General features: G+C 38.6%; 1 protein-coding gene across 1 annotated transcript in view; it reads right to left on the reverse strand.

The window, feature by feature from the left end:
• The window catches only part of Sugt1 (SGT1, suppressor of G2 allele of SKP1 (S. cerevisiae)), a 57,403-nt gene that overhangs the window by 41,948 nt on the left and 3,688 nt on the right, over positions 1-11,767 (reverse strand). Inside the window, exons 3-5 of the mRNA XM_013010871.1 lie at positions 6,126-6,216; positions 5,452-5,521; positions 4,087-4,154 (exon numbers count right to left, since the gene is read on the reverse strand). Of these exons, the coding sequence (XP_012866325.1) occupies positions 4,087-4,154; positions 5,452-5,521; positions 6,126-6,216 (229 nt within the window). The remainder of the gene's footprint in view (positions 1-4,086; positions 4,155-5,451; positions 5,522-6,125; positions 6,217-11,767) is intronic.

An 11,767-nucleotide genomic window follows, 5' to 3' on the forward strand; every position in this document is an offset into this window, starting at 1 on the left:
CCTGCCCGGGCTGGCTTTGAACCGCGATCCTCAGATCTCAGCCTCCTGAGTAGCTAGGATTACAGGCGTGAGCCACCAGCGCCCGGCTTCATTTAAGAAGTCTTATCACCCAGTTCTCTTCTGAATTTATGCCTGTGTTGTGTGCATATTTGGATCTAAAGTCTTACCTTTTTTTTAATTGTAAAGATACTGTCGTCTTACCTTTTGATTAGTATACAGCAGAGGAGCAAATTTTAAAGCAATACAGAATTTTAAGAACGGGTTTCTCAACACAGTAGGCATTTTTGGCCAGACAACTTTTTTCCTTTTAAAAAAAAACTTACTCGTTGTACAGTGTTTAATTGTGAAATTCCCATACCCCATTGCTCTTAGCTCTCTTGTAGGGAACTGTTCTGTATTCTACAGCATGTTTAAGTAGTATCCGTAATATAGTGTCTGTCCATTAGCATAAAAAAAATAATCTTCCGACACAGAAGCTGCCCTGGAAGCAAAACTGTTCCCAGTTAAGATATTATTACCACTGGTTCAGAAAATTATGGTACACAATCACTACATAAAGACAGATGATACCTGTCTGTATAGTCTTCTATAATATTCTGCAGTATTACTCAGAACCTCTACCTTTTAAGGTGATTTTTTGGGGGGAGGGGAGGGGGTCCGGTCGTGGGACCTGAACTCTGGGCCTGGGCGCTGTCCCTCAACTCTTCAGCTCAAGGCTAGCACTCTACCATTTGAGCCACAGCGTCACTTCCAGCTTTTTTCTTTTTTCACTGATGTGATGCCTCATGCATGCAAGGCAAGCAAGCGCTCTACCACTGAGCCACCTTCTCAGCCCCTTAGGGTGATTTTTAAATTCTCAGTTCTCACCATTTCTTTTCATGTACCTTGAAAAGCAGGTGTGGTGATAAAATGTTCATATACAACAAGACTGCCTTATTTTAGCATTACATGTGGTTTTGACTAAGCACAAAAAAAAATTGTAATAAGATCAAAGAAATGTTTTTTTAAAATAGGTTACTATCTCACACACATACACATAACCCAGATTAGCCAATCCTACTTATTATCCTACTCAGTCTTAGTTAAATGTATTTAAATAATTAAATCAACACTTAAATGTATTTATATCATTGTGGAATCTGATTATTGTTTTGCCTACCCTCAGTTTTGTGAAAATCTTCTCCCAAGAGACAAAGGAGAAAAAAAGACAAAGGGTCTGAAAAAAATCAAGTAAAAGTTTACATGCTTGATTTAAGACAGTGAAAACTGAATCAAGCATTTACATTATTCAAAGTAAAGAGGAAGAAATAAGCTAGAAATATTGGGACAAAGGGTGAATCAATTCAGCAATGAAACCCACTAGACTATGTTGGAAATGAACTATACAACTTTGGGGGAAGGGAAGTCAAGAGGGGAAAACTGAGAGACAATGAGGTAGGGGGTAACACTATTCAACTGGAAATAAACTCACTACCTGACTTATGTAACTGAAACCCTTCTGTACAACACCTTTACAATACAATTTCTTTAAAAAAAATAAGCTTTCGTTTCTGAAGTAGATCTTATTTAATGTGGACAACAGTAATTTTTTGACAATAATGTAACTTGCTCTCCTACTTCAAATTATAGATGTTCAGTCTTAATATATACAAACAATACATTTCAGTCAATTCAGAGTCCTGGCACTCATTTCAACAGGTCTCCTTGGAACCATATATCCACAAATATAAGGATCTTTAGCATTACTTTCAAAAACATGACATTTTTGGGCAGAAGAAATGCTGTTATCTCATCCACTCAGGAAGATTGTGGTTCAGGCCAGCCTGAGCAAAAAGTGAGATCCTAATCTCAAACACAAGCCAGGTGGGAGAGGTAGAAAGAGGGTTGTAGAAGCACATGTAATCCCAATGACTAGGAAAAAGCAAAATAACTTATCTGAATAACTGCTAAATATCAGCACCACCAAAAAATTTTTTAAAAATTTAAAAATTATACTTCTGAGGGGATGGAGTGTTGTGGCTCATGTCTGTAATCCCAGCTACTTGGAAGTAGACGGTGAAGATCAGACCAGCAAAAAGTAAGATCTTACATAAACTAACTGGCAAGCTTGGAATCCCAGCTATATTAGGATGCCGTGGTTGGCGGGGATTAAAGTCTGATTACAGGTAATTGAAAGCTGCTTTTGCTGAAGAAGCACACTGACTTCTTACTTGGGTCCACGAATTAATTGAAAGCAGGAGAAAAGCTAAGCATTCCAGCTTCCATTTTGTATCTATGTTCTTTGACCTGAACCATTCTCTTCTACAGTCACTTTGTACAAAGTGGATGGAATCCAGGAAGGACCTGACCAACTTCCTGACATCAATGAATTTTATTATACTAAAGCCCCACTTGACTTAATCCTAAAATAACTAGCTCATCTGCTGCTGCCTACCACCTCTGACTAATGGAACACATCTGTGACTGGGACTGTACTTGTATTTGTCTCCAATATTCTTCCTATGTAAAACTGAAATAAGTATCTGTCCGGGACCTTTTACTTCCTATGGCTACCAGGCTGTATAACAAACTTCCTTTCTTCATCCTTCACCACTTCTCAGCTTGTTTTTTGTTTTTTTTTTGAGTACTTGTACTGGGGCTTGAACTCAGGGCCTAGGCAGAATTCAAATACCAGTATCATTATATATATAATAAAAAACATTTACGAGAACATGTTTCTTCTACATGTTCTCACAAATTTATTCAAGCTTGCTTACTTACTTCTTCACAGACATTTTTGTGTCTCTGTGCCGGTCCTGGGGTTTGAACTCAGAGCCTAGGTGCTATATCTGAGCTTTGTTGCTCAAAGCTATCATTCTAACACTTATGCCATAGCTCCTAGTTTGTGGGGATTTTTAGGTGTTTAATTGGAGAAAAGAGTCTCATAGACTTTCCTACCTGAGCTGGCTTCAAGTCAAGATCCTTGTATCTCAGCCTTCTGAGTAGCTAGGATTACAAGAGTAAGCCAATAACACCTGGCCATAAAAGATTTTTTTTTGGTGGGGTGGCCAGTCCTGAGGCCCAAACTCAGAACCTAGGCACTGTGCCCAAGCTTTTATGCCCAAGACTAGTGCTCTAACCACTTAAGCCATAGCTATACTTCTGGTTTATTGAAGTTAAGAGTCTCTCAGATTTTACTGTTGAAGCTGGCTTTGAACCATGACCCTCAGATCTCAGTTTCTGACTACCTAGGATTACAGGCATGAGCCAAAAACATTTTTAATTTTATTTTATTTTTATTTTTTTGCGGTCGTGGAGCTTGAACTCTAGGCCTGGGCACTGTCCCTCAGCTCTGTATTGGACATAAAGAATTTCACGGACTTTCGTGCCCAGGCTGGCTTTGAACCGCAATCCGCAGATCTCAGCCTCCTAAGTAGCTAGGATTACTAGCACCCGGCACAATTTTTTGTTTTTTGTAAAGACTTCTCACATTAGTACTCTGAGTAAATCAATACAAATATCATTAAGAGGAAGAAAGATGCTGAATTCCTATAATTCATTTGAGATTACAGTAAGAAAATCTAGCTATGGTATTTAAGACAGAAATAATAAATTAGTATAAACTGGAGGCTGATTGGGATTACATTCCAAGTTATAGGGCTATGAGATCCCCCTTCAAAAAATAAACAAAAGCGGGGTGCTGGTGGCTCATGCTTGTAATCCTAGCTACTCAGGAGGCTGAGATCCGAGGATGGAGGTTCAAAGCTAGCCCGGGCAGGAAAGTCCATGAGACTCTTTATCTCTAATAAACCATTAGAAAACCGGAAATGGCATTGTGGCTCAAGCAGTAGAGCGCTCACCTTGAGCTGAAGAGCTGAGGGATAGCACCCAAGCCCAAAAGCACAGAGTTGAAGCCCCCACGACCAACCAAAAAAAAAAAAAAAAAAGAAACAAACGAATAGGGAATATATGGGGGAGGGAGACCACAATGGAAGAGGTGAAGTGACAACGATCAAGCACTGAAACCTGACTTATGGAACTATAATTTTGTTATACAACTACTTAATAATAAAGATTCATTTTCCAAAAAATAATTCTAATACTTACTTAATTTCTGTCCTTCTGTAAAACTTTCTAGAGCAGCAGCATAGTTTTTTTCATGGTATTCACATATTCTACAAAATTAAAAACAAATACACAAGTGATATTATTTAGCTTTTTCCCTAAATTAAAATAAAGTCTTTGTACTGTTGAACAAGAGAATTTGCAAGAGATTTTCTAGAATACTATAACATCTAATATAATTCTCATTAAAACTCAATTTTGGAACTCTCTTCAAAAGGGGTTTGAATTATGCAAATCTCATTTCAAAACATAATTATAGAAAGGAATATTTTCATATAAATCAAGTCACACTTATCAACAAAAGAGGTTGTGTTCAACAAATACAGATAAAAGATATAGAGCTTTCTTAGTATTAAATATGCTAATCCATCCTGGTTTAGACCTAGGACAGAGAGCATCCATAATTATTTGCAGAACTTTAATCATCACTATTGTAAAACATAGCAACTAGACATTTCCTTCACATACACTTCAGTTAACATAACAGAAGAGCCAGATGTGGTAACCCACACCTGTATTCCCAGCAATTCTAGAGGCAGAGATAGAAAGGTTATACTTTGTGGCCAGACCAAGCAGGATGTTAGCAAGATTCTACCTCAAAACTAAGCTGGGGTGTAGTGGCATTCAAGAGGCAAGGACAGAAGGATTATAGTCTGAAGACAGCCCAAGCAAAAGTGCAAAAGAAAACAACTATAATATGGTTAAAGTTGTAGAGCATTGGCTGGGAATGTGGTTTAGTGGTAGAGTATTTACCTAGCATGTATAAAGCCCTAAGTTTGATTCTTCAGTACCACATAAACAGAAAAAGCCAGATGTGGTGTTGTGACTCACATGGTAGAGTACTAGCCTTGGGCAAAAGAAGCTCAGACACACTGTCCAGGCCCTGAGTTCAAGCCCCAGGACTGGCAAAAAAAAAAAAAAAGGTTTTAGAGCAGCTGCTTGCCTAGCAAGTGAGAGGTTATGAATTCAATCTCCAGTACAAGAGGGAGTAGAAGGGAGTTATACTTAAAACTGAATGTTTTCTCATTATAAAATATATACATATTTTGGGGTTTTGTTTGTTTTGTTGGTCATGGTGCCTGAACTCTGGGCCTGGGTGCTGTCTCTCAGCTCTTTAGCTCAATGCTAGCACTCTACCACTTGAGCCACAGCGCCATTTCCGGCTTTTTCTGTTTTGTGGTGCTGAGGAATAGAACCCAGGGCCTCATGCATGTAAGGTAAACACTCTCCACTGAGCCACCTTCCCAGCCTATACATATTTTATTATATATAAAAACCTTACTATGAATTAGTTTAACAAATGAAAATATCTGTAGTCCAAGCAAAAAAATACAATTAAGTACATACCCTTTTCTCAGTATAGCAGTGGCATTATTTGGATTGAGTTCAAGGGACTTCTTTGCATCAGCAATGGCATCTGTATCCAAAAAGATGGTGTTTCTAATCAGTTATGTGCAAAGATAGCAAATACTACACAAAAAATTTGAATCAGTCTTTAATTTTTAGATTCTTAAGTTGGTGGAAAGGCTACATGCTTTTAAATTATAAGAAACTAATCCAAGACAAAATTCAAGCAAGTACTACCCTCACATCATCTTTTGGGCCTAAAATTAGCTCCTATATTAAAAGCTCTGTTGCAAAGTTCATCTCCTTTTCTCATCAACACTTATGTAACTTGACTCAACGTAATGAATTTCCTGTCCAGATTCATAATTAGAATAATTCTTAAAAGTTACACCATATAGACACATTATTTTTAAGTTATAAAATGCAAGGAGTATTTCATTTAAACACATTAAAATGATGTGATCCAACCCCTGAAATCTATATAATCTACCTACTGAAAAAAAGACATATCCTTGATAATTAGGTGAGTGTTGCTAACAATTTCGTAATATTATGGCTACTTTACACTGGATATAAGACTAATTTCAAAATCCTCACAGATAATCTCCATTTTATCTTGGGCAAAACTTGTAAGTAAATTATAAACAGACAAAATACTTTGTAAGAAAAGTTACCACAGTATTTTCCAAGAAGAATGTGACAATAAGCTCTCTGACAATAGAACTGTGCATCATCTGGATTCTGTTCCAAAGCCTTAGTCAGCTCCTACAAATACAAACATGTTGATCATCAGTAAATGTTTCTTAAAGCTATCTAACCCTAATTAAAACATAATTTATTATCACATGCTATTTGGAGAAAAGATAACAGAAAAACAAACTTGGAGCTTTTCTTTGTAAGAGGATAACTACCTCCCCCCCTCTAGCCATGCCAAAGCACACAATGAGAAATAATACCCTCATAAAGCACTTAAGTAGCAGTTCCTGGCCTACAGCAGGTACTCAATAAGTGGTAATCACCTCATTATTCTGAAAAGTTGAGTTAGTGTACATCAGCCAATACAAACTATCTCCTAATTTAGAGAATACTCAAAGATCACAGAGAATTTGAGCTGCCAAGTAAATGTAACACTATGTAACTTAAACACAACCAAAAAAAAAACCAAACCCTACAAGTTAAATCTTGAACTCAGGTAGATAAATGGGATCAATAAATACACAATCAGGCTTACCTGGACTTTTAAACCCTAGTCTATTTTAACACTGTGTTCAATCCTAGAAGGAATCTCATAGGTAGCTATTATCAGTTGATCATGTTAGCATTGGATTGAAACTCATACTGACTTGGGCAGTCACAAGATTTAGGTAGTAGCTAGAATAATAATGAAAAGATCTTTCAATAAGTAAGGACAAGTTCAGGCAAATATCACTTAGATCCTCTACCCACTGACTGAGTAATTGCAATGGCTACATATCACATATCACTGACTTTTAACTAATAGAAGGATTCTTTACACAATCAATCAAAATGTACCTAAAACCAAACCACTTTTTAGCATCTTTGCCTACTAGTCCAAGCACTGATGTTAGGCAAGATCTTGTTATTTTCTCTCTCAATGCCTTTCAAGCTGACTCACAGAGCAAAAGCCAAGTCCCTCCAGAAGCTCTCATTGATATGACTCTCAATCTTCTCTGATATCACGTCTTGCTACTCTTCCTCCAGTTCTGTCCATCTGGCCACAATGGTCTGGTTCCCTGCAACTGCTCAAACATTTTCACAACTCTACATATGTGTTCCCTCCAACTAGAATACTCCTTCCCGAAATGTGAATGGAGAATTAATTCCCTTGCTTCCTCCTCATGAGACAAGAAACTGCCAGACATGAGTCAAATCCAGGTTTGACTAACTCCAAAGTAGATTTTAACCACAAAAACAACACTGCCTCTTATTGTGTTTTTTTTTAATTCCAAGTTTTCCTCACTATCTGATATTTGCATTGATGTTTTCTATTACTCTGAAATTCCTAAATTAACTATCTTGCAGCAAACTTAAAAACAATTTGATAACTGGGTGCTGTTGGTTCAGACCTATAATCCTACTCAGAAGGCTGAGATCTGAGAATCAGCATTCAAAGCCAGCTTAGGCAGGAAAGTCCATGAAACTCTTAAACCATAAGAAAGCTAGAAATAGAGCTGTGGCTCAAGTGGTAGAGCAACAGCCTGGAGTATTATTCTCAGAGCTACCACCTAAGCCCTGAGTTAAAGTCCCAGGAATGCCACAAATACCCCCCTACACACAAAAAATAATAGTGAATAGTTTATTATTTATCCAAAACTATCCTCAAGTTGAACTTTTAGACTCTCCTTAAAAAACAGGAATATTGGGCTGGGAAGATGGCTCAGTGGTAGAGTGCTTGCCTTGCATGCCTAAGGCCCTGGGTTCGATTCCTCAACACCACATAAGCAAAATAAAAAAAGCCAGAAGTGGTGCTGTGGCTCAAGTGGTAGAGCGCTAGCCTTGAGCTGAAGAGCTGAGGGACAGCGCCCAGGCCCAGAGTTCAGGCCCAACCGGACCAAAAAAAAAAAAACAGGAATATTATGGTCAAAAGAAACCCATTATACTGGCATCCAGATAGTCAAATTTTTAAGTCTGTGGTTCTCCTTGAACTCACAATTCTGCCTAAGTCTCCCAAGTACTGGGAGTACAAGCATGCACCACCCATGCCTTAGCCTTCAAAAAGTGTTTGTAGAAATAATATGTAGGGCTGGGCACTGGTGGCTCAGGCCTGTAATCCTAGCTACTCAGGAAGCTGAGATCTGAGGATCATGGCTCAAAGCCAGGCAGAGCAGAAAAGTCCGTGAGATCCTTATCTCCCCTTAACTACCAGGAAACCAGAAATGGCATGGTGGCTCAAGTGGTACAGTGCTAGACTTGAGCTGAAGAGCTGAGACCCAGAGTTGAAGCCCCACAACTGACAAAAAAAAAAAAAAAAAAAGAATATGTAATACTTATTACCCTGACATACATAAATGTAACCCTCTAAAACAACAAAGTTTTTCAGAAACAATTTTTAAGAAAGAAATAATACCCAACAGTAAAGAGCCAGATACTAGGTGAGGAAAAGGATTTAAAAAAATACATATCCCTACCTTTTGCCCCCCAAAAAGGGTCTTACTATGTATGTATCCCTGGTTGGCCTCAAACTCATAATCCTGTGTCAATGTCTCAAATACAATAATTACAAGCAAGAGTCACTAGAAACTAGGTAAAACTACAGTATTTGAAACCACTTTTATAAATGACCTTTAAAACCAGCACCCAAGCTGGGTGCCAGTGGCTCACACCTGTAATCCTTATACTCAAGCTGAGACCTGGAGTATCCAAGTTTGAAGTCTGGGTAGAAAAGTCCTTGAAGACCAGGAAAATGCCTGAATGGAGGCATGGCTCAAATGGTGGAGCATCAGCCATGAACAAAAAAACTGAGTAAGTTAGGGCCCTTAATGAAACCTCTAAATCAGCAATCAAACACAAACCACCACTACTGCCCACAGGCTAGAGGTGTTGCAAGTAGTGAAGAATGTCAACTGCAAGCAAGTCAAGCAAGTGTGAAGCTTTGTGTTCAAATCCCCTTAAGGCAAAAAAAAAAAAAAAAAAGAAAAAGAAAACAGATGCACAAAAAGGTGGGGGGAAACAAGCAAAAAAACACTATCCAATTCTGGGTTAGGTAGAACTCATTATGGCCATTCATTTGCTTGGTCAAATAAGATAAGCAACTGATTTGATTAAGCTGTTATTGAAAAAAAAGATTACCAAAAGTAGCACAAACTTAAAACTATTACTATCTGCTAGACTAAAGAATATTGATATTTTATCTTAAAGGGGAAGATTTTCAGTGCCAACATTTGAATCATAGCAGCAAAAGATTATTATTTAGTGTGGACCTATGCCAAACAATAAATAAGTCCAAAGATATACTTGCAGAAAATGAGTTATATGGACTAGGAATGTGGCTCTGTGGGTAGAATACTTGACTAGTATGCACAAGTCTCTGAATTCTTTCCTCAGCACCACAAAGAAAATGAGCAGTTAATATTCTTCAAAAATAAAGACACAGGGGCTGGGAAGTTGGCTCAGTGGTAGAGCGCTTGCCTTGCATGCCTGAGGCCCTGGGTTTGATTCCTCAGCACCACATAAGAAAAAGAAAAAAGCCAGAAGTGGTGCTGTGGCTCAAGTAGTAGAGTGCTAGCCTTGAGCTGAAGAGCTGAGGGACAGCGCCCAGGCCCAGAGTTCAGGCCCCACGACCGGACCCAAAAAAATAAAATAAATAAAAAATAAAGACACAGTGAATTTTAAAATACAACTACAATAAAATATCTAGCATAATGATGGTGAAGTTTCCAGATAACCCAAAACAAGAGAGAAGGGAAACATTGTTAAAGTATATTAAAATTGGGAGGCTGAAGCCATTGCCTGTAATCCTAGCTACTCAGAAGGCTGAGATCTGAGGATTATGGTTCAAAGCCAGCCCAGGCAGGGAAATCCATACAATTTTTATCTCCAATTTTATCACCAAAAAAGACAGAAATGGATCTGTGGCTCAAGTGGTAGAGCACTAGCCTTCAGCATGAAAGCTCAAGAACATCACCTAGGCCCTCTGAGTTCAAGTCCCAGGAATGTCCCCTCCCTGCTACACACACACACACACACACACACACACACACACACACACACACACACACACACACGCACACGCACACGCACACGCACGCACGCGCGCGCATTGGGAGGCTGAGATAAGTGGAATCATGGTTTAATGACAACCTGGGTGTACACTGGAGACCCCTTCTGAACTAACAGGTCAACAGGGTAGTGGGCATCTGTATCCCAGCTATGTGAAAGGTTGAAATGGAGAGGAAAATGGTTCTAGGCCAGTCCAAGCAGAAAAGATCAAGAAACTCCTGGCATAGTGGTATGCACCATCAATCACAGCTTCATAAAAAGCCTAAGTAGGGGTACTTGGTCCACGCATCCAGACACAAAGTGAAACCTTATCTAAAAAGTGCAAAAAAGAAGACTTAGCTAAGCAGTAGAATATCTGCCTAGCAAGCAAGAAGCCATGTTCAAATCGAGTACACTTTTAAAAAATGGAAAAGCAGACTGCTCACTCTTATGGCTTTAGCTCTGGGTTTCAATTTAATTCCATTTTCTTCCTCAGTCACCCAATTAACCCTCAATCACATAAACAAGAACATTAATCCTTCTGTTTTAACCTACTTAATACTTCTAGAGGAGGAATAAAAACCATAACCATGTATAATGGGTTTACCAATCAGCTGTATTCTTAAAACTTACTTTTAAAAGCTACTTAAATGTCAGCTACTGCCTGGGCACCAGTGGCTCACGTCTGTAATCCTAGCTACTCAGGAGGCTGAGATCTGAGGATCGAGGTTCAAAGCCAGCTCCAATAAACCACTAGAAAACCAGAAGTGGTGCTGTGGCTCAAGCAATAGAGCACTTGCCTTGAGCTGAACAGTGAAGGGACAGCGCCCAAGCCCAGAGTTCAAGCCCCAGGACAGACCAAAAAATAAAAAAAGTCAGCTACCAAATTGGTAACAATATCATATATCTATATTGATAATCCTCTTGTCTTCCAGCAAATGACCTTGATCCTCTGAAACTTCCAAGCCTTTTAAGCAATTTATCCTCTAAACTGTTTTGTCTCAACTTCCACAGTAAAATGCAAATTAATCCCACCTCAGTCAATATGGGAATTACAACAGAAATCACTTAATACACATGCACGGTATCATCTACCAAGCGCAGTAACAGACAAAGCAAGCTACCATTGTCCTGCTATACTATTGTTGGCCTCATTTAGATTTACACAGGAAATTCTATAAGGAGGTACCAGCTGAAATCTAAAGGAATAAGCATTTCCAAGCAAGATAGGTCAAGAACATATTCTAGACAAAAACAACAGGACTGAGCTTAACACATTCAAGCAACAACACAACAACAAAAAAGCCAACATGGCTCTAATCTAGACAGCAAAGAAACTACAAAATCCTACTTTGCTAACTGCCATGGCAGGTCATTATAAGAAATGAGGCAAAGAAACATAGGTCCCATGGTTTCCCTTATTTGTAATGTCTAGTATATGTATGAGTCAAGCGGAAAAGGTCAGATAATGTGATGTCAGGAAAATGAACCGTTAGATGTGTATTTTAATGTTTTTTTCTTTCATGCATGTGTTTCTAACGCATTTATAAGATTATCTCTTTGTTGCTTTGTATGTCCCTCCCCCACAGTATAACCC

This window comes from Dipodomys ordii, unplaced genomic scaffold, assembly GCF_000151885.1.
Source record: "Dipodomys ordii isolate 6190 unplaced genomic scaffold, Dord_2.0 Scaffold1, whole genome shotgun sequence".
Taxonomy (NCBI): Eukaryota; Metazoa; Chordata; class Mammalia; order Rodentia; family Heteromyidae; genus Dipodomys; species Dipodomys ordii.